Source organism: Passer montanus, unplaced genomic scaffold (assembly GCF_014805655.1).
Source record: "Passer montanus isolate IOZ18808 unplaced genomic scaffold, ASM1480565v1 scaffold40, whole genome shotgun sequence".
Classification (NCBI taxonomy): Eukaryota; Metazoa; Chordata; class Aves; order Passeriformes; family Passeridae; genus Passer; species Passer montanus.
The window spans coordinates 5,964,292-5,987,325 of NW_024368819.1; the positions used below are offsets into that span (position 1 = coordinate 5,964,292).

The 23,034-nt window shown below is 48.0% G+C and overlaps 1 protein-coding gene across 5 annotated transcripts; it reads right to left on the reverse strand.

The window, feature by feature from the left end:
- Positions 1-209: 209 nt before the first annotated feature.
- Positions 210-16,972, reverse strand: ABCC10 (ATP binding cassette subfamily C member 10). Of its 5 annotated transcripts, none has more exons than XR_005628623.1 (22): positions 16,126-16,673; positions 13,730-15,098; positions 12,297-12,524; positions 11,937-12,093; positions 11,092-11,231; positions 10,567-10,646; positions 10,252-10,423; positions 9,166-9,264; positions 8,621-8,810; positions 8,179-8,256; positions 7,605-7,796; positions 7,162-7,297; positions 6,451-6,646; positions 5,394-5,737; positions 5,058-5,227; positions 4,592-4,752; positions 3,922-4,175; positions 3,476-3,621; positions 2,928-3,025; positions 2,617-2,729; positions 1,073-1,234; positions 573-713 (listed from the first exon to the last, which is right to left on the reverse strand). XR_005628623.1 is itself a non-coding variant. In XM_039718984.1 (22 exons), exons 2-22 carry the CDS (start codon positions 16,284-16,286, stop codon positions 578-580), a joined length of 4,620 nt encoding a protein of 1,539 aa, XP_039574918.1. In that variant the 5' UTR covers positions 16,287-16,322; positions 16,955-16,972. The 5 variants fall into 5 exon arrangements, 4 of the variants coding, with proteins under 4 accessions (XP_039574919.1, XP_039574916.1, XP_039574918.1 ...); XM_039718984.1 differs by lacking the exon at positions 1,073-1,234 and adding an exon at positions 16,955-16,972 and having other exon boundaries at positions 578-713; positions 16,126-16,322; XM_039718983.1 differs by lacking the exon at positions 1,073-1,234 and adding an exon at positions 16,681-16,923 and having other exon boundaries at positions 578-713; positions 16,126-16,322.
- Positions 16,973-23,034: the final 6,062 nt, after the last annotated feature.

The window sequence follows — 23,034 nt, forward strand, 5'->3', positions numbered from 1 at the left end:
TCTAGCCCCTTCAGGGAAAGGCCTTCTCCACTGAAAACCAGAGGAAAAGTAGCAAGGTCCCTGGGTGCAACCTTCAGGGCTTGGAAAAGCCTTCTGGGAATAGTAGAGAGTAGGTAGGGTTGTCTTCGTGTAGAGAGGGCACCACTCTTGTATCTCATAAGGAAATAAGTGTCTGTTGAGGAAAAGGGCCAAGGACCTGAATCAACAGCTCACAAGCATATTTCCACTTTATTTTACATTGTATATGTCAGACTAAGTCTCAAACTAAGAGTTCCTGATTCTTCAGTGAGTAGAAAATCCCTCTGAAATCTCAAAGGGAAGCCTTGGAGAGGAGCAGGATTCCACCAACCAGGCTTGCATAATTCTAAACAGCAGGTCACATCTTCCCTACTAAAGGAAAGGCCACAGTGCCATACTCCTGTCCCTGAGGACACACAGCTGCTGCCTGCAGGCAGGAACAAGCTCCTCCCTCACCTCAGCAGCTCCTGGCGCTGCAGGGACAGGGCTGGTGTCTGAGGTGCAAGGAAAGCCAGGCACCCTGCTGGAAGGGCTGCCTGGGCTGAGCCCAGGAGGGAGATCATAGCTGCCTGCTGTGCAGGAGGTTCTGGAACAAGGATCCATCTTTCTGGCTTAGGCGGGCGGGTGAATCCAGCTCTGCCACTCTCCCAGCTTGCATCACCAGCACGCGGTCTGAGTCCAGGATGGTGTTCAGCCTGTGACAACAAATGCCAGGACACACGTTGTTGGATCTGAGGAGAAGCTTTGGATACTGCTTCCCCTGCTGTTAAGGGCAGCCCAAGACATGCCCAGCATTAGGAGCTGTGGAGGATCTCCCTCTGCACTCAAGGTGACAGTGCAGCTCCCCAGAGAGCCTCTGCTCACTGCTGAAATGCAGCACCTCTTAGGAGAGCATAGTGATGCCTTCCAGTTCTGGGCATGGCAGGGCACCAGGAGTGCAGAGGGAAGTTCTGGGGGGGGAAGCTCAGGGCATACCTGATTCTGGGGTTGCACAAAATGTCTCCATCCCTGCAGGGGTTAGTGAATTGCTTTATTTGCCCCAACATTTCCTCACCTGCCACCTCCCCAGGGCATCAGCTGTTATTCCCCTGCAGTCTAGCATCTTTGCTTATGCTACCACCACCACTGGATTTGTACTTGCCAGACAGCCAACCACAGGACCCACTGCACACATATGTGCCCAGGTCTGCCCAGACTGCCAGCAGAACAGCAACCTCTGGATAGGGAAGACAGGACAGCAGGAATGTTTTTGCACAGTCATGCACCATTCAGCCCTATGAAGCTGCAGATCACAAGGAAGACACTATTCAGGATTTGAGCAGGTAAAAGGCATTATGGAGTTCAAGACTCTGGTTACAGCACTGGAAATGGCTTGGAGGGACAAGAGACAAGTACAGCGTCACCTCCCCTCCTGGATTTTACCCAAAGCTGAATGGCATGGAAAAACCATGGATACAAATCAACCCCATCATCACCTTTCTCTCCTTACTGTTCTCCCCCATTGCTCTTTGTCCCATGGAAAAGGGGCTGGGGCCATCTTCAACTCAGTCTTGCTGCTTTGCCTTCTGCCACTCCTTCCTCTGCTGTTTCTCCTCTTTAATTACTCCCCCATCAAAGGTGGCCTCTCCACACCCAACCCAAACACACACCTCAGCCCACAATGCCCTTGCACTTCTACTCTATTTATGCCTAACATCCCTAGTGTAGGAACCACATTCTTTTCACACTCCTCCTGCCTCCCTCCTACATAATGTATTTAACAAGACCCACTTGATTCACTTGCCAGGCCCAGCCCACCCTGCCTGTCATCCATCACTCCCACTCCTGTGCAGCAGGACATCAGCCCCTGCCACCTGCTCATTTGATTTTTATTTTTGTGGTAACCTCTGTGCTTTGGAAACACCCTCCATACAATTGCATAACCCTCCTCCAAACACTCCTCCACTTGGCAAGAGTAAGAGCAGAGAACACCACCTAATGCTGATCCATCCCTTCTCTGCAGTATTCATGTTTTGCCCTCCTCACTCTGGCTGCAACCATCCACTGATTCTACTCTCCATCTCTCAGATGTGAGACAGTCACTGCTGTCCTGTCCTGCCTGGGCAGTGTCTATCTCACTGGGATAAGGTGCAGGCTGGAGCTAAAACTCAGGATTTTGGAAGACACAACCATCCAGTGGCTGGCTGCAGCCCTTTGCTGCTGGCTGTCCTGCACTGCCCTCTACTGAGCCAGGGACACCTGCTCCTCCACTGGCTCCACATTGCCCCTTTCCATAGGATAGTTTTCCATTATGCTTCACCATAATGTGGCAGAACCACAAGGAACAATTCACCTGCCCTACTGATGCCAGCAGGCAGTGCCCAGGAAGAGAAATCTGTGACAGGATGTTGCATTTTGCCCTTTGCTGGCACCAACTTCTGGGTACAAGAAGTTGTTCCCAGTACCCAGCAGAAAAGGCAAAAGGCAAGCTGCAACTTTGGCACTTGAAAAGCCTTATCACAGAGACCTCTGTGCTCAGCTTGAGGCCCAGGCATGGCACGTGCAGCCACCTCTCCTGTGAGTGGCAGGATGACTTTGGGCACAGAGGTTCTTCCATACCTGTGAGCAATTGTCAAAACAGTTTTGTCAGCGAAGCGCTGGCGGATGGTCTGCTGCAGCAGCTGGTCTGTCTTCTGATCCACACTGGCTGTGGCCTCATCGATGCACAGCACCTGCCAGGGACAGAGAGGGAAGGGAGCTTCCAATCAGCACAGCAGAGACCCCACTCCCTGGCTAGAGACAGCCTGAGAGGTTAGCACAGGGTATGTGTTCCCATGACACCTCCAGCTCTGCAGCGCTCTGCTCTGCTGTCCCCAGACAGCCACCAGCAGGTCCCCTCCCCCTTGCTCCAATGGAGGCAGTGAACTCACCTTGGCCTGCGTCAGGATGGCTCTGGCCAGACACACCAGCTGCCTCTGTCCCACAGACAGACTCTTTCCCCTCTCTCCCAGCTCGCTGTCCAATCCACCTGCAGGGATCGAGATTAGCAGTCACCTGCATCATCCACACAGGGCCCCAAACAGCTCCACCAGTCCAAGATTTTCCCAGTAGCACACAAAATCCCCATTCTGCTCAGGCCCAGGCCTTAGGAACTAGAGCCTTTACACTTAAAAACGAGCAACATCTGGCACAGTTCCCTTAGAACTAAGGCCTGGCTTATCTCTCTGCTACTCCTCTAACCCACTGAGGCCTGGTCTCACCAGCAAACTTCTGCCACCCAATCCATCACCTGCCAGTCCATTTGCCTCCAAATGCCACATAATGCCACTGGCTCCCACTGACCTGTTCCCACACTGGTTCTAACCTTGCCTAAGCCATTCCCTACTGCATCCACCTCAGCTCCCTGCCTGAGCTAAGGCCTTCTCTCCTCTTGCAGAACACGCACTCATCAGCTGCTTCTCAGTGGTTTCCAACTCACCCATCTGAGTAACAGCATCCCACAGGTGGCACTGCTCCAGCACCTCGCGGAGCTCAGCATCCGTCTGTTTTCCTTGGGGGTCCAGGTTTTCTCTGATTGAGCCACTGAACAAAAATGGATCCTGCGGGATGATGGCCAGCCTAGATCTGCAAGCAAACAAAAGCTGAGGGCTCATGGGATGGGTTCTGCAGAAAAGCAAAGATCTGCTACTTCTTTTTTCATGGGTTGTCTTAGTTTGCTACAAATCTTAGAGTCACAGAGACATGGCTCACATATTCAACCTGGTTTCCTTAGCACAACTGTTGAGAAACAACAGAGAGACTTGTAAAAAGCTACCACAGTCAGAAAAGGGGGTGCCACAACAGTCAGTCCTTTGCTCCTCACTCTTTACTTTGGCATCCAGCCACTGACAGCTCTCAGCTACCCTTCACTCTGCTCAGCCATACCTCAGCTCCTCCAAGCCCACCAGCTGGCTGTCAACACCATCGAGGAGAATCTGGCCTGATTTCATCTCCATCATACGGAAAAGGGCCAAGAAAAGGGTGGATTTCCCAGATCCTGTGCGACCCACAATGCCCAGCTTCTCTCCAGGGTAAACAGTGAAGCTCACACCATCAAGTGCATTAGGCAAGCCTGGTCTGTATGCCAGGACCACCTGCTGGAACTCCACAAGCCCTTCACTTGGCCAGTCAGCAGAAACCTAAGAGGGATACCCAGGTGAGAAAGGGCATGATAATGACTGAGTGTCATCCTCAGCATCACCTCCCCACAGTCCAAGCCCCACCCTTCCCTTTAGACGGTTGCTTGGCCTCTGAGCAGAACCAACACACAGCCCAGTCCCACCTCCAGCCCATTCCTAGGCTTGTTCTTCAATCACAGCTTGTATCTAGCACCCATTCTGCTTCCCTAATCCTTCCCATCACTCCCACCTACACAGTTTCTGCTGGAGATTCATCCTCCCCAGGAGATACACTAGTAAAAGATGAGTGATCAAGGTGGTTCCTGTGGTGAGGACCCTCCACCCATTCTCTGAAACCCCGTGGTCTCCCCAGGGGACAAGTGCAGGGCAAAGATCCAGAAATGGGCCAGTACCAGAGAACACATCTGAGCTTTTACCTGGACCAATTTATCCTGAGGCTCCATGGGGATGTCTGTGGTGTACTCCTCTGTCCGCTCCACACTCACCATCATCATCTCTGTGTGAGTGAAACTGTTAATGAGTTCTGAGAGCAGGTTTGTGACAGACAGGGCATATGATAGTGCCAGGCCCACAAGTCCTGTGAGGACAAAAGCACAAGCAAAAGTGTTAGTGGCAGGGAAGCAGCTGACATCTTGGTGGGCAGACAAAAAAAAACAAAGGAAAAGTCAGGACTGTGAAGTCTGGGGTCACACTTGAGGTTGGGGACACACAGGAGCAGAGACAGAAACTGAAGCACTACACTGTGGGTGACTTGCTAGCGACAGGAAGCAGGAGCTCTGGATCTTACCCCAGTGTAGGAAAATGTGTAGCTCTGGGCTGGGAGAGGAGGAACCCCTTGGGCACAGACTAGGAGTGGACATAGATCAGTCTCTGGCAGCCCACCTGGATTTCCCAGCTGCTTCTGGTGCTGGATGATGGCAATCCCTGCTATAGCAGTAACCACAGCAACCCCAATCATCTGCAAGCGGATGTCCAGCCACTCCATCACTGTTTTGCTGGCAAAGAGACAGCGCTGGTTCTGCTCCAGATGCAGCTGATTCTCCAACTCAAACCTGTCAGGCACACAACAGAGGTTTGCATCACTCAAATTCCTCTCCTGCTGCCCCGGACAAAGGGCATTCCAGCCACCCTATAACCAGCCCCACAAGAGGAAGGCCTTAACCTATAAAGCCAAAGCTCTGAGCTCTGTCTCTCTGGGTGCTTGTGCTTCCTGCTCACCTCTTTGCTGCCCGCATGGCTCGGATAGTGCTCAGTCCTGAGAGGGTCTCTGAGAAGTGGGTGTAAATGGGAGACAAGGTGATGCTCTGGAGGCGCTTGAGCTCCCGGGACGTGAATCGGTAATAGCGCTGAACGAAGAAGTAGACTACAGCCAGAGGGAGCAGGACCAGGCCAATCCAAGGGAGGCCATAGGTCATTACCACCAGCATGCCCAAGAGCCCGTAGATGTTGGCTAGGAAGATGTTGAGCATAAATGGCAGGCTGTCATCCACGCAGTACACGTCGGAGGAGAAGCGGTTCAGGATCCGGCCTGTTGGTGTGGTGTCAAAGAAGGTGACTGTGGCCTGGCAATAAGGGAACCAGACAGTAAGAGCCAGTCAGCTGCGCTGAGATTCAACCCAGAACAGTGTGCAGGAGAGCAGCACCAAGGGGAGCAGATTAGGCCACAAGGAGGTGGCCACCACAAGCCACTTCCTTACCTCAGCCTCCACAGCCAGCATCCACTAGCAGCCAAACAACTCACACATTGTTTGCATGGTAAAAGGAAGCACTCCTTCTGCATCAAATGGCTGACAGCTACTGAGAAAGCAGGCACTCAGACACCATGATGGCCCAATAGTAGTGAGGCAAATCTAATCTGAACTTCCATCCCCTAATCATAAGCCTGAGGACCCAAGGAAGCCAAAAACATTAAGTTAACTGACATCTGCCAGGATCAGCCCTAGATCTTGCTTAATAACTCCTTCCAATCTCATCTAAACCTGAACTCACCATCCTGTAAAAGCTACTTTGACTTGACTGGCTATACATCTAAGGCTAATGAGTGAACAGATGCAGGTGGGAGCTGTAAATCATCCTTCCATGGAATGAACAGGACACATTTTGAACCCCACTCATTGGCCCCTTGTGCTGGCTGTGGTGCAGCCCTTTTTGAATACAGTCCTACCAGCCAATACCAACAGAAACCTTAATCTATCTCCCACACCCATACTCCCAGCTATGAGAAGAATGGCAGCTTGCAGGAGCCGCAGCCTGCTGTGGACTTTGTGCCCATTACCTTTAGAACCCTTTGGAGCAGTCGGTTGTGAATGACAGTGGCAGCACGGAGAGCACCACAAGCAAAGAGGAATGCCCGAGTAATGGTGAAGAGGGAATTGGCCCCTGCAATGCTCCCATAAACTATCAGGTAGAAATTCACATCCACTGAGCCGTTGGGAGGGGCTGGGGTCTTGTCCAGATCTTGAATGGGGGAACTGGAAAAAAGGAGGAAGATTATGAATCTGCCAACATCTTCCTGACAGTAAACTCACAGACAGGGCATGAGAACCCAAGACCATACTCCAGGGGAAATCAGGACACTTTAGCCTGATACTCCTGTTACACCCCTTTGGCATGTTGGGACAAATACTCCAATTACTATGCAGCTAGGGGTCTTCCATCAGTCCCAGACAATGTGCCTTTTGGCACATTATCAAGTCAGGCATTTTGATTCTCTTCATCAAAGCAGCCACACATACTCCCTAACGTGAAGTGGTCACTTTATCTATCCCTGTCTATGCAGCTAGGGGTCTTCCATCAGTCCCAGACAATGTGCCTTTTTGGCACATTATCAGGTCAGGCATTTTGATTCTCTTCGTCAAAGCAGCCACACATATTCCCTGAAGTGAAGTGGTCAGTTTATCTATCCCTACTCTCCAGGATCTTCACAGGAAATGCACTTAAGGACATTTCCTGCTCCCTTTGGCACCTCTGGACCATATTCACTTACACAAGCCCAGCAGTGGAGAAGAGAAGCAGCTCTGGGGAAGGCAGGGAAGCTGAGCAGGCCATCACAGAGGTATTTGCTGTCTGGGATATGCTGGAGATCCAGTATGACAGCCACCAATCTGAGATATTTCTGGATGCTACAGAGAAAGACAGACTATGTAAAGAGAAATTCTGCTTCTGAATCAGCAAACATGAAGCTGACAAGCTGAAGGGGAAGCTGCTGGACAACCTTTTGCTCAATCTTGCTGTTCAGTATAGTCTTCCCCATTAGTAGTAGAGCAGGAGCAAGGGAACAGCCTTGAGGTGCAGCAGTGACACAGCACTGCTACAGAGGTGAGTGTTTAAAGCCCTGCTGTGTTTCCTTCTGGACTCCATGCAACCAGGGAATGAGACAAGAGGAGAAGAGTGTCTAAAGAGAGATGTGCTGCTGGGTCACTGCCTTACCTTGCATCAGGAACAGTGAGAAGAGGATTGATATTGCTAAGCAGCTGCCCATTGCCATCCAATAGGCCTTGTACACCTGAAAAGCCACTGCCCCTTCTTTCTTCTCTTCCTCCTTGTGGATGAGATAATTGTTTTGGGTTGGTTCTTCTGCCTCTGTCTTTATGGCCTCTTCCCGTCCCTGTTCATTAGGGGCTGTGGGTATGGATGTAAAAGCAAAGGTCAGTGCAGTGTTAAATTTTTCCTGCAGCTGTTCTTAAATGTGAACAGAGCAAGTCTAAACTATGAGGCACACTTTTTTTCCCTCCTCTCTCCTCTTTCAAGACAGGTGCACCAACCATGGCAGTTCTTCATCCAAAACTGGACTACAAGTGGATCAACAGGTTCAAATACTGCTCCAGACCAATACCCAATGATATGTGAGCCTTCTGTCCTTCTGTGCCCCACATATCAGCACTGCCACAGCAGAACAAGATAATGGGAGTTCTGCTCTAAAGCCAGCAGCCATCAGGTACAGGTTCTGTCTGGAAGGTCACCTATGCTGTCCCAGCTACCCTTAAGCTCATCAGGAACAGACCTTTATCCTTATCCCCCTTGTCTGTATCCTTGAACTTGGGGAAGGCTTCAACAAGTGGCAGGATATCAGCTGGTGTGCCTGCAAAGAGAGACGTGCAAATTCTTCAGCATCTGTGAGGAGCAGGTGACAACTTTCCACCTTCCCACTGCCTCTCGCTCTGAAATGACCCAGTTTTGTTCTCTCATAAGATTCCCTAGGTCGTACAGCAACTGTACCCTTGAAGGCTCCACTCCAAACAGTAATATACTCTTTCTGCCTCATCAGCTCCCCACATCTAGGGCTGTCCTGTTTTATCTGTACATCTGCACATTCTCTTCCACCCCATCTTTGCACACATGCAGTGTTTTCAGTGTCCTCTTTTAACACTGGGTTCCCCACTAGTTAATCCTAATCCCCTCAAGCCATTCCAAGACACAAGTGAATGCCTGAGAAGACAGTGTACCTGTCTTAACTATCCTGCCATTGTCCATCAGCAACAAGGCATCGGCCTTCTCCAGAAACTCTGTCCTGTGGGTGCAAAGGACCCTGGTCTTATGTTTGAGAACTCCAAAAATGCATTTCCGCATAATATGGTTGGCTACATCTGCATCAACAGCAGCCAGGGGATCATCAAGGAGGTAAAGTTCTTTCTCCTGGGAGGGGGACAAAAGAAAAAAGGATACAGCTGCTGGCCCTGCTGAAGCAGGCAGTGCTGTAAAGTCCAAGTGTCTCCATGTGGCAGCACCTTTAGGCTCGCACAGCCAGGGGATCATCAAGGAGGTAAAGTTCTTTCTCCTGGGAGGGGGACAAAAGAAAAAAGGATACAGCTGCTGGCCCTGCTGAAGCAGGCAGTGCTGTAAAGTCCAAGTGTCTCCATGTGGCACCTTTAGGCTCGCACAATGTGCTTTAAAGACATGCTGCCAGAACTCACTGCACAGCTGAGTGCTTCCAGACTCTTTATATTTGACTCAAGATCTGCCACACCAGAGTAACTCCTTTATTATTTACCTGGTAAACAGCTCTGGCAAGGGCTATTCGAGCCTTCTGTCCCCCGCTGAGTGTCACACCATTTTCACCCACCTCTGTCTGGTCACCTGCTGGTAAAATCTGAAATATTAAAGAAAATAATTTAGAAAGGGACAAAAAACTGTTTTGGGACCCAAAACCAGGACACAGAGGCCCCTCTCCAGTCTCTGGAAGTAATTTCTAAGGCTGACACCCTACCAATAGCCAAACAATGCAACAATCTATACACTGGTTCTACAGACAACTGGGAAGGTTTATTTATGCAACAAAAATCTCTTACACTCCAGAATAGGGTGGTCACATCTTAACTAACCATTGAGATCAACTTCTGGTCCAAGGTAACTGCACACAGTAATCTTCTGTGAGAACAAGAGCTGTGCCTGCATCAAAATTACGTCAGGGTCCTTCCAAACAGCGTAGCAGTAAAAATTACTAAATTTCAGTATCTGGAAATAAGTTTCCTCTTAGTTTGGTAGCAGAGGTGTATTTTACAAAATCTCCAATAAAAATCGTGCTTTTACAGAGTATTCATAGGTCTGGCCAAAAAATAGGTGCTGCTAAAGCTTGGTACTTCAGAAAATCAGGCATTAACTTACAAACTGGGAGAAGTCTAGATTCCTACCATATATACAGCCAGGTTTACTGGCTAATACAGTCATAAACCTCAAATTTAGAATATATGTCAGGAGCACTGACTCAGCCCTTCAAAACCCCATAGAATTTGCTTCTGATCCTCCCCCCAAAAAAGCATAAGCTGCTGACATGTTCTGCCTGAAAAACCCAACAGTCATCAGCTCTGCAAGAACAACTCCTTTCCCCAGCATGAAGAGCTTTTGGCTCGGCAGCAGAAGAAACCACCCCAAGTGCTACAAGAGTGACTTCACACCTTAAAGAAGTATGGGCACGCTAGGAATGGTGTGGGCTTGGTAATCAGAGCAACACTGTGTGATGGGACATTGGAGCAGCAGTCTACACCCTGAAGCAATAAACACTGATCCCATTGGGGCTCGGGATGGATGCAAAAGCCTGCCAAGAAGGCCCAGACAGGTTTCCTGCCTAGGCACTCACATTTAGGTCCTCGGAGAGGGCACAGGCCTCCAGCACCTCCTTGAACAGCCTGGCGTCATATTCCCGCCCAAAAAGGATGTTTTTGCGGACAGTGGTAAACTGTATCCAAGGCTCCTGTGTGGCCAGACCAAATCCTTGCTCCAGGTCACAAACGTACACTCGTCCACCTTGTCTGCAAGCACAACAGAAGTGGGTATAAAGGGCAACAAAGAAAAACTGCTGGCAGGTCAAAATTACCCACAAGCTGGGATAGCATAATTCCCACCTGCCATGGCATGGAGGGACCAGGCAGGGAAAACTCTTTAGGCTACTTACTTAATGAGCTCTCCAGTGATGGCTGCAAGCAGAGAGCTTTTGCCAGAGCCAACCTTCCCAACAACGCCCAGGAGCATTCCCTGCAAAGGGAAATGAAAAGAAGCAACCTGATGTGCTAATGCTAATTCTTGAGCCACATGTAGCCGGTAAGGAAGCTGACTGCTAGGACCATCTCACGCTCAGCAGGGCAGCTGGGAACAGTTGTCAGGTAAACCAGACTCCTGATATGACAGGACACAGATCTGCAAGGTGTTAACTCTAGAGCCCTGCTCTGTTCCCTGCCCAGTTGTCTCCAGCAGCAATACTAAAAAGCAGAGAGAACTAGTTAATCTCCTGTCTGTAAGCCATGGATGTTCTCTAGAGCCTTTCAGCCTTTCAGTGTCCCGTGCCTCTTGACCAAGAGAAGATTTTGATGCACAGCTCCTAGACTGAGGAAAACATGCCACCTCTGCTCCATTATTTTTATTTTCCAGTATTTTTTCTCTAGTGCCATTTTTCTGTATTACCTCCCACGTTCTTGCTCACCTTCCTCACTGACAGGTTCTCGATGTGCAGTTGCAGAGTGCCTGTGGATGAGGGCTGACTGGTGCTTTCCTCCTGAACTGGCACCCATGAGAAGGCTGCACATTGCATCTCCATGGCAGTATCAGCATCTGAAGGGCTATCTACAAGTGAAAACCCAAACAGCAAAGCACTGCTATGAGAAGACCAGAAAATTAAAGGCACCTGGCATCACAAACATCATCAGTTTTGTTCTGAAATGCAGAGACCATGGATGTGGCACTGCATGTTGCCCCTAACTCAACCACAGAATGAGACTCTTGCCTACTGACTTGCCCTTAAACTTATGCATCCCTTCTTCCAACCCTTCTGTCTCCAGCTCACACCAGACACACATGGCTGTCAGGGAGACACTGTAAGGATATAACCTGCTTTTATTATTGCTGAAGGTAAAAGAATGGCAGAGAGCTGACCAAAGGCAATGAAAGAAGGAAAGGGAACTAATATGGCTCAGGAGAGGGACAGCCAATCTAGCCTTTATGCCATGTGAAGCCAAGTTTGTTGATGGTTTCAGTGTCACAAGAGCTTTGGTCGAGAACAGAGCTGCTTGTTCTACTGGGACATTGTTGGCTTTGTTGGGACACGCAGTGGCTTTTGGTTGGTAAAGTGAAATGTTATAGCCTTGTCTCCTGCTTTCCACAGAAATTAAGGGAAGTGTCTCCACTCCACCTCTACCCAACTGAACATCTTGAATCACAGGGTGACAGCCAGCTGCCCTGCAGCAGTGCCCCTAGGCCTTGCTCCTCAGCTCTCTGCTCTGAATGTCTGCTGGCCAGAGTCTCAGGCCTGGCAGACTCCTTAACCGTTACCTAGGGCATAATAAGCTTCCAGGTCCTGGTCCACGAGTTCAAAGAATTGCTGGATTCGATCCAGGGAAACTTTGGCCTCCAAGATCCCATTCAACACCCATGGGAAGGCATTGAGGGGTAGAATAAGCATCCCAACAAGGGCCAATGCTGTGAACACCTGCAAGGGTAAGCAAACAGCCATGAGCTGGAGCCAGCACCTCCCCCGTATCCTCCAAACAGCTTCACCAGTGAGAGCCTGAAGAGCCGTGGAGAGACATGGGCTGGGATTATTTCCCAGAGAAGATGCCTCAGGATTGCAGATCCACTGCAGACTGTGTTCTGCATAAGTCAAGTCTGGACCTCTCCCTACTACCTACTCACCTTTGTGGCAGTGAGCTGGTGACCCAACAGGACATAGGTGACAAAGATGGCAATGGAGACAACAACAGGGAGTGCTGCCCACATGTACACGCACAAAGCATCCAGGTAACTGATGGTCCGTAACTTCTGCAGCTCTTTAGCCCGACAGGATTTTATCTTGGTGCTGAAGTGCTTCTCCCAGGCATAAAACTTGATCACACGAATGCCATACAGGAATTCTGTCATTAGCTGCAGGCAACGAGGAAAAGAACATCAAGCAAACAGTGCCCAGGCAACCTGGGCTGTGCCTGGGTGTGTAGCTGTCTCCTGTTAAGGGTCAAGCTAGAGATGTTAGGAACCATTTATTGCTAACAAAGGCATAAACTTAAGTGACAGCTACTGGAAACTTTGTGCTCATCCATCCCACCAGGTTTTTGAGCCACCCATGCTGTGCACAACCAAGGAAAAGGCAAAATATTACACTACTTTCCAAGTGAAAGATGAACAACACAGGTGAAGGGATGTGTGGAATTGCTTGCTCCAGCCTGGATACTATTTACTTGTGTTGACTTGACAGTGCCTTGAGATAACATCTGACTCTCAGGCCTGGTCCTGCCCTGACACAGCTGGTTTGTATCCAGAGCCTGGCTGGTTCATTTCCAGAACTCTGGTGCCCCTGCAGGATGCAGTCCTTTAATTTCTGTTCTCAGGTCAGCATATGTAGAGCAAGCTGACTGCGTCTCTGCCCAACATTAAAAAAAACTAACAAGAGAGACTTTATTCAGCAAACCAGTCTTACAACAGTTGGAGAAAGTTCAGCATAATCAGATACTACTCTGGTAGATGCACCTACTGTTGGGAAAGTAAGTATTTTTAAAGCTGCCAACAGTTCTGACAGGGAGTTGACCTATGTTTCATGCTTCCAAAGCATGAGTGAAACTGCTGTCCCCTCAAATTAGATACAATGCTAAAAGGTGGGAATCAAGTGTCTGACATGTGGAGAGACGGCACTACAAATAGGGGAAAAGGAGTGGAAAAGATGACTGAGAGTGCCATATAAAATTACATCCATGATCATTGCCTTTGTCCAGACTGAAAGCCACTTCATCACTGATGGCACCACTGGAGCAATAGGATGGATGCATATCTAGAGGAAGCCATCGGGAGTCTTGCCTTTACTACACACAGAAAAGAAACTTGCAAGGGAACCTAAATTAGGGGACAAGATAAGCACTAAAGGTTCATGATCTTATGGGTGGTGAAACTACATCACCCTGAAACACTTTTGACCAAAAGGTGTTTGTGTGTGGGTTTGTGTGTGCCCCTTCTGACATTTCTCTCAACAGCTGTGATTCAATTAATCTGCCTTGGACCATGGCTAGCTGCCAAGAAGCCAACGTTCTGGGACAAACAGGGGAAAAATACAAACTCAGAGAAACACCAGTGCCCCTCACCTTGACTCGTGTGTCCTTGTGTTTCAGCATCTTCTTGTTGTTCTCCATGATGAGGTTAGCTATGATCTTGTTGATGGGCACCAGCAGCAGAGCCAGGGCCACGCCTCCCAGAAAGGCTATCCCCACTTGCTGGTACAGGAGGTAGAGGGTAATGCCAAGCTGGACGGGCAGGCTCCACAACTCATGGAAGGTGTAGCAGAAGTTGACCAACCTATTGGTGTCCGTGCTCATGAAGTTGACAATTTCCCCCAGAGTGAAGCGGGCAAGGCTGGTGCTGCTGACACGCAGAGCCTTGCGGTAGATGGCGGAGATGACGGCGGCCCGCACCATCAGCGCCACCTTGTTCATCTCGTACCTGGACTGGCTCCGCAAGACAGAGCCCAGGAAGGAGCCAGCAAAGAGCCCAAGGGCATACAGAACCCCATGGCTCAGGGGCTCCTGCCGTGACTCCATGAAGTTCACCAGCAAGTTCAGAAGCAGAGGACCTGAAAAATTCAGCAGACTGTCAGCCAGCTTGAGAAGTCCAAGGGCGTAGAAACGAAGCCCAAAGGCCGCATGAAGGACGGACAAGAGGCGCACAGCTTCCTGGGTGTGGTGTGGGCTCCCTGGAGCACCACTACTGCCATCACCTCCAGCAATGATTGGGCTGGTAAGAGACACTGTCTCCTCCTCTGCTTGCTGAAGAGCTGCCTTCTTCTGCCAGCAAGAGTAGAACCGGTCACAGACCCTGGCAGCCCGGAGCTGGCGAGGAAGCACGTAGACGTCCTGTGGCTGGTTCAGCTTCTGCTGGTAGCCACGCCTCATAAGGGGGTTCATCCAGGTGTAAAAGAAGCGTGAGAGCCAGCTCTCACCATCTTCTGCCACTCTCTGCTGGTCAAGCACTGGGATCCCTGGCTCTGAGATGGGCTGGTCCTGTTGCCAGGAGTGATTGATGGAGAGGAATTCTTGCCTGCCAGCAGCGGGGAAGAGGTAGCTGCCCACATAGGCAAGCAGGGAGGCCAGCTGCAGACAGAGAATGGCGAACCTGGAGGAGGCACCGGGGTGGGCAGGGGTCCAAGCTGTGCCACTCTGGCAGTACCACACCAGTGTGATGATGAAGGAAGGTAGGGGAAAGAGAGTGAGGAGAGCCAGGGCTGCAGGGCCCCTGGTAAAGCCGTGAACGGACCTGCAGAGCACGAGAAGAGCGAAGCCATGCACCAGCCATGTCAGGGCAGCGGTGCCATTGGCCAGCACTTCCAGGTACACAGGGCCCAGCTCCTGCTGGGAGATGGTGGCTGGGATGGTGTCAGCAAGGAACAAGCCAGCAAGTACAAAGGAGGCAGCGATTCTCCACCTCCAGCTTGGCCTGCAAGGCACTCCAGAGCCAGACCTTGAGGAGGAAAGAGCAGTGAGATAAATCACAGTTGGAATTCCACGACCTCTCAGTACTGTCCTTTCTTCCTCTATCCCATGTTTATACATCCACTCCTACTTAACCTTCTGGATATACCTCCCTAGATCTTTAAATTTTTCTGATTTAGGCATTGCTAAACTACATCAGGTCAATATAGCCCACTCTTTAGTCAACACCAGAGATTTAGATGCTACCAAAGAAAAACATTTCTTTACAGAAATTTGTTTGCAAACTATTACTTTGTGGTCAAATCAAACTCCAGTCCTTGAGGATTAACAAGAAAATAACATAAATTTTGAATTATTAAATTCTCTCTGTCACATCTCTGACCCTTGATTTCCTTGTCTGTTGGATTTTTTTTTAGAAACATTATTTTTATCACTGTGAGTTTCAGTGGTCCTGTGTTAACAAGAAAATAACATAAATTTTGAATTATTAAGTTCTCTCAGTCACATCTCTGATCCTTGATTTCCTTGTCTGTCGGATATTTTTTCTAGAAACATTATTTTTATTACTGTGAGTTTCAGTGATGCTGTACTTGTAAGGTCTATAATCTATTGCCCATCCAAAATACTTCATTATCACTGGATTCTCTGGGGCCTTTCAGTATCACTGAATGTTGTCATGTTTAGGAAGTTCAGAAGAGGGTAAGCAGAAAAACAATTTTGCATTTCTCTAAACTCCTTATTGCCTTATATACATCTTCTATGCCACCTTGGATTTATATCCTCTACCAGAATACTCCCAGTTTCCCCAGTCCTCACTCACTGAAAAGTTTCTAATTACTTTCTGTAATTTTATGCCCACAATCCCCTCTATTCTTTCTGCATTCCTTTCTGTACACTGAATTAAAATGGATGCTGACAAACATACTAGCATTGTAATATTGTGTCCTTCCCTAATTACACATTCAGCACATGATAGGGAGATACAATTTCCAGCCTTTCCACCCCACCTCCAGTCCTGCATGGTAATCAAGAGCCAGAAGAGTCAGTTGTCATACCTCGGAGTGCCAAGGAAGCAGGCACTGACCACTGCAAGGATCACATGAGGAATCACACTTAGTGTCAGCTGGTTAAAGCAATGGCCAACGCTGCCCCGAACCCACACAGGGAGAGGATCTTCTGGGCTGGTCCCACACAAACTAGCCAGGATGTTCTCCATCCTCTGCTGGTAGTTCAGTGTGAGAGACAGGATGCCCTAGGGTAAAGAAAATGCAGCATGAGGTAAAAAACGTAAGAACTACAGCCCCAGTCCAAGATGGAGTGACGAGTAATTAACAGAGAGCTAGAAGCAAGTTCCTGGGTCATAGTCCAAGCTCAGCTATTGTTCACTCACTATCTTATAATCTACTTCATAAAACTATCAGGCTCCAGCTGAAAATAAATTATCTTGTTTATTCCCTTAAGTCACCTCAGGACTGCATTGCCCTGTGAGTTTGAAGCTTTCTTATTCCCAGGTTGATTTTTTTCTTTCCCGTGGCAAGTTTATACTCTATAAGTAGTATAAAGAAGTATGGATTGGCATGAAAAATATTTTGAGCTGCTTAAACAATAACCTATTCATTGTATTCCCATGTTCACAAGACTTCCCACCAGGGTACTCCTTAAGGCAGTGTAACACGAAACACCCAAACATTCCCCAGGCGGCAGGGGAGGATGCCGGTGCCATCCTGAGGAGCAGGATCCCCGTGAGCTACACACGACTGGCGAACCAGCCCGCTCTGCGTGCCGCCCCGCGGGCTGGGTGAAGCACCCCTGGCACTGCCCGCGCTGCCCAGGGGTTCTTCTGCTCGCACCAGCCCGTCGCCCCCGCCGCCCCCCGGCCCGTACCTCGCTCCCCGCGGCGCGGGCCCCGCGCCCCCTGGCGGCCCGGAGGACGCGCCGCGGCCCCGGCAGGATCCGGGCCCCAGCGGCCCTCCCAGACTTCAGCCTTTCCCTTAAAAAATACACGACCCAAACTAAGAGCTAGGCTCCAGCCATGAACGAGGGTGATTTTCCCCAAAATTCCTCTAGTTCTGTCCTGGTGATCATGTCCCTCCCTTCCTTCTCCTATGGTTTTTGGCTCACAGCATCTGAACTGTTTGCACGCTGACAGACACGGGATGCACATTACAGACTTGCAGTGTCACCGTGTCAACCAGCACAGGAATATTTATGGACCACTGTGTTATCCAGACATCAGCAGGTATAGCCCAGGCGATGCTTTTGCAGCTATAAATGTACTTTTACTGGTACAGCATTCTTTGCTTGCAGGCAGTACTACAAGATGAAAATAACACCGCTATAAGAGCATCTTGCCAATAACACATCAGTCTGCTCACAGTGGCAGAGGTCTCCTGGCATAGTGAGAGATGGTGATGTTAACCTGACACAACCATCTGAATAACACAGGGCAAACTAATCCTCTCTAGGTCACCTGTGTTGTGTTCAGTGACTGTCTGGAGCATGAACACACATACAAGCAGCACCACCAAAATGTGACACTCGTTCTTTACTATATGAATATGTTGCTATACTATACATACTCTTATATTAACTATAAGAGTATTGGGTTGGGGGAGTAAATGCACAACTTTCCAGATGAGAGAAAGTAAATCTGAGAGGACATCCAGCTCCATCTGCTCTGGGCTGTTATACAGTAAACAGGAAAGGGCTGTTAATGTCACCACACTACCAAGCAATTTTAGCTGCTACTGGTGATTTTTATAGCAGATCATCTGAATGCTTCAACTGTCCCAAACCCTTCCTCAGTACTCTCTTGCCAGGGAAAATAAGCATATAACCACCACAGGTAGAAAACTTTACTTTCAACATGCAGCTCACCAGAGACACAAAAATCGTTCTCTGAGCTTGGAGGTGTTATCAGTGCAGTGGAAGGAAAATATCAGTGGCATTCCTGAGAAAATAGAGCAATCTGGCTAAGGGAGTGTGGAACAGCAGCTAAGAGCAAGAGCTCAGTGACCACACTACTCTCTAATTGTAGCTTCCTTGAAAGGAGCAGGAGAGTGCATTTTCTGCAAGTCTCTCTCTCTCTCCCCCTCCCTCCTTGTTTAATAATCTTTTCTCACATGCCTGACAGCAATCTTTGTGTGTCAGGGTTGAAAGGTTGCCTTTACATGACCAAGCTACTCATACTGTACACTGTATTTGGCCAGCCTGCTCTTTTCCACAGGTCAGCCAAAGGTTTCTAGACTCAACTTTCCTGAAGAGGCCTTGAGAGTAAGTTTTATGTCCTCTCTGCTCAGGGAAGCTTCCCTTCAGTGAAAATGCTGTGAAAGCAGCAAACTCTCAAAACAGCAAGTAGGGGTTGTGTGAGGTTGAAGCACTGAATTGCACACAAGTGAAGCTGATTTCAGATTTCATGGTTCTGATGCCTTATTTATTTCCAAATGAAAACAAACAAACAACTCCAAACAAAAATGTTATGTCCAAAACCAACCAAACAAGTACTTTCTGTGTCTTAATAAGATACCAGAGAAATTCTCAGCTAACAACAAAGGACAACCTTTCTCCCCTGAACTAATCACTCTCAGAGCTTTTCCATTCAGCCACTGTGTATTTTAGCATTCTCTTTTTTCACGTGCTGCATCCTGCTTGCTCATCTCTCCTAACCTCTTCAGGTTCAAAACCATTAACTTTATCACTTCACCTGAAAGATGGAAAACTTTCATGTGCCACAGATTCCTTTTTGGTTCAGACAGCATTGCCTACACTCATTTGGAAAAACAAACACAAAGGGTATTAAAAAAAAGAACTCCAGGAAAATACCAATCCACCCCAACTGATCTGAAATTACTTTGCCTGTTCTGCATAAGTGCATTTAAATAGCATGACAGCAAGAATTTAAGTAGATATTCCTCCTTTTCCTGCTTCCTTTTGGCTATTTCTCCTGCTCCTGAATATTGCTGCTTACACCATTTACTGCTACATATTTGACAGATTTGAGATCTGAAGGCACCTGGAGTGGTGGCTATATTGCATTCATTTGGAAAAACAAACACAAAGGGTATTAAAAAAAAGAACTCCAGGAAAATACCAATCCACCCCAACTGATCTGAAATTACTTTGCCTGTTCTGCATAAGTGCATTTAAATAGCATGACAGCAAGAATTTAAGTAGATATTCCTCCTTTTCCTGCTTCCTTTTGGCTATTTCTCCTGCTCCTGAATATTTACTGCTACATATTTGACAGATTTAAGATCTGAAGGCACATGGAGTGGTGGCTATATTGCACACGAAGTACCTTGCACACTATAAATAATCATACACCTGGCAATTATAAAAAAAAATCAGAACATTCAAAATTGAAAAAAAACCCCCACAAACGTTGGGTTTAATTTAATCCACCCCTACAGGCCATGCAGGCCAGATTTTATTCACTATTATCCAGAGTTTGTTAATGCTCTAGGTTGATAAATCCCAGTGAGGAAGCACTATCTGGCAGAGGGAGACTGCCCCCCCTTTTCTGATGAATTTGTTTTGTAACAGATTACTTAATACCAATCCCAGGACTCAGGGAATCAGCGTAGGCTGCATGCCCATTCCACTTCCCAGCTATAAGTAAATATTGAGCTGAAACAGAAGCCAGCCTAGACAAGCCTTAAATTCAGAAATATCAGCCTTGTAATTATAGATGTAAAATCTCTGAAAGCAATTGTCTGTTTGGATGTGTTTTCTGTGCTCCCAGCCAGGACTCTGCTATCAGTGGAACCATCCTCAAATTCCATGACGACACAGCCGAGGAAGGTTGGATTACTTGGCTCAGTCCAAAATTTTTCATGAACAGGCTGCTTTGCCTGGACCTGAAGGCACAAAATAGATATTGTGCCCTGTTTTCCAGGGAGAAATTTAATGCCAAGTTCAGAAGACAGATGAGTATCTTCTACTGCATCTCCTCATGAGAACACCAATTCTGTCATAGAAACACAGAAACTGTCTTTGTTGTTACTCATAGCCTAGCCATTCAACATTAGATGGTTGTCTCATGCCCCGGATCTAGTCTTGACTCAGACAAGAAGGTAAAAAATTATAATTAAGGTATCACGTTTTTCTCTTTACTGGTGTGCTTCTTAACCTAATGGTCCAACCTGAATTAACTTCAATTCTGATTTCTGTTTACTTGTTTACACAATGCTACTCCTAACTTTTCTTATTCTGTTCTTTCTGAATGTCATTTGCTTCCCTTTCTTATTTGGGGCCTAATGAGCATTCAGAGATACCTTATTACCCCAACATTGCCCTCAGCATCCAATTAGCTAAAACCTCTGCAAGCAGCAGCTTGCAAGTTCAACTATGAGCCTTGGAATTCCAAAGAGGAGTTCAGGAGCTGAACTTCTACCAAAACAGACTGACTGGCACCTCTGTCATCCACCGAGAATCTAGAATACCAACTGCAGGGATGTTACAAAAACCTCTGCAAGCAGGTAAGGACCTTGCCTGACTTTTTCGAACAGACTGACTGGCACCTCTGTCATCCACCGAGAATCTAGAACACCAACTGCAGGGATGCTACAAAAACCTCTGCAAAGCAGGTAAGGACCTTGCCTGACTTTTTAAATCCCTGAGACAAACTGCAGTGCTTCCTCTTCCAAAGACGTGACAAGTCTCAATTTGCTCTGCACCATTGGGCCCAGATTTCAGTACTGATTTTAAGAATGATTTAACTGGATTCCACTAGGGATGCTCAGTCTCTTTAAAAACTTAGCTTCGTAAGGGATGTGGTTAAAAGATGATACTACATCTAGTTGAAAATGAGTTTATAAATTGCAATTATAAATTGTAATTGTAGGGCAATGCTCAGTAAGATGACAAAGTGCTAGAAAATGTTAATGAGCACTGGTCAGTCTCCAACAAATGGAATTTTTCTCTTAGGAACTCTTTTAACATCACAACACACAGGGTGTTTGCTTTCTTTCTACCACTTCTCCCATGAGCAATTTTCTTACGGATGTGCAGATCAGACACTTGAATGAACTTTCTCTTCAGTTTTTATTATCTGGATTCTTTCACCTTCCAAATGCCACTGAAATCTATGATGAGAAACCACCAGAATACCTCCTGTAGACCTCCTTTGGCTATAAGGCAAAACAGTTTGAAAAAAAAAATCTGGCATTTTGCAAAGATTTTAGGTATTAGATGCACAACTATTATAGAAAACTGAATTTAAAAATGTTTTGCAGAGTTTCTTGGGTTTGTGGCTTTTTACTTGTCCATTTAAAAACCAAACTATAGTTAAAAACTGATGTAAAGAAAGCAATAACGTGGAAGAGATGTCCAAAACCAAACAAATTTTCTCACTCTTTTTATCACACTGAGCTATTTTTATTTACTTCAGTTGGTGAAACCGAGTGCTTGATGCAGACACCTGACACAATGGCATGAAAACATGTTCCTCCTTTGGATAAAGTAACAGAACATATTGAACATATTTGGGTAACAGTATATTCCTTACAATGATAAACTACTTGTATGTGATCTACCACAAAAAAAATAGAGGGGAAATTCCAAAATACACATCAGTTTTGTGGTTATCTCAAAGTGTTCTGCTTCTCTGGGTGTCACTGAGTCTGCTGCTTAGGGCAGTTAATTGGAACAGGTTGAGCATCCATTGGTCCCACAGGAGGTGGGTTCACAGTCTGCTGCACATCCTCAAAGATGACAATCTCATCCCAGGAATTCTTACAGTTGAATTAAGGTCACTGATAAACACTGCAAGCCTTAGGACAGAAAGGTGAAAAGAGGACAATGGTAACAGAAAATAAGTCTTTATATAGCTCATGCTTATTTTGATGACTGAGTGCATTTCCTGAGCCTGGGTAGTGATGCACTCATTCAGAAAACCTTAAAGGGGGTCAGTTTTAATACAATTGTAGTAAGCCACTAGCAGCAGAAATATCAGACAGATCACCATCCTGCTGCTCTTTAGTGCTACTACTTATAAATAGTATACTTCAAAATGGTGTGTATGTTCGAGCAATTACATTCCCAAAAGCAAGATTTCAGCCAAAATGGACTGGCGCTTCAAATAAAATCCCTCACATGTCATTCAGCTAAGAACAAATTACAAATCAAGATATAAAAGCTTGTGGATTTTGGAAATGAAGCTGAAGAGCTTTATGAGAGCCTTCATTTCTCTGTTTTCACTTCTTTTGACCGCTACCCCATCTTAGTTAACTGAAAACCCCCTTCCTCTCTGGAGACAGCCCCAGAACCAAGGAAGAGAAATGTTTCTGGAGACACCTCCCAGAACCAAGGAAGAGAAATGTTTCTGGAGACACCTCCCAGAAGCACGGAAGGGAAGTGTTCCCGGGGTCGCACGGGAGTGGAAGCTGTCCCGGGCTCTGTCCCGCTGGAAGCGCGGTCGGTGGCCGGCGCTCAGGTAGGAGGGAGGATGCGGGAAGCCATTTCCCACCCTGCCATCCCTGCTGCCTAGAGCACGGAAAGTGGTTCAGGAGCTTTGTGAGCTGGAGGCTCAGCCTCGGCACCGCCGGATCGATCAGGCAAGGATGGCTTTCAAACACGCTTCTGCTTGAAGGCAACACCGCCGGCAACGACCTGCTCCACAGCACAGTGCGTGCGTGTAGGGGAGGGAACAAAAACCAACAAAAAGCAACCAAAAAAAAAAAAATCCCAAACAACAGAAAACCGCCAAAGCCGAACGTGCCCCAGTCACGGCCGTTGGGGTCCGAAGGGCGGAGAGAGGTAAAAAGGAGCTGCACAGCCGAACGCAGCAACCCCCGACTCCCGCCCCACCGGCGGCCGCCATTTTGTGCGGGCGTCCCCAGGCACCGCCCCCCCCGCCCGGGCTCCCCCTCCCGGCCCGGCTCGGGAGCGCGCAGGGCGGCGGGAGCGCGCACGCCGGGGGGGCCGGTCCGGAGGAGCCGCGGGACCCCCGGGCCGCTGGCGCCATC

Bases quoted from the DNA above. Each gene is read 5' to 3' on its own strand.
- ABCC10 (XM_039718982.1), bottom strand. From the start codon at position 16,286: ATGGAGAACATCCTGGCTAGTTTGTGTGGGACCAGCCCAGAAGATCCT. The intron at 10,424-10,566 runs GTAAGTAGCCTA...TTGTGCTTGCAG, and splicing joins ATCACTGGAGAGCTCATTAA to ACAAGGTGGACGAGTGTACG. The intron at 8,811-9,165 runs GTAAATAATAAA...TCCCCCTCCCAG, and splicing joins TTGCCAGAGCTGTTTACCAG to GAGAAAGAACTTTACCTCCT.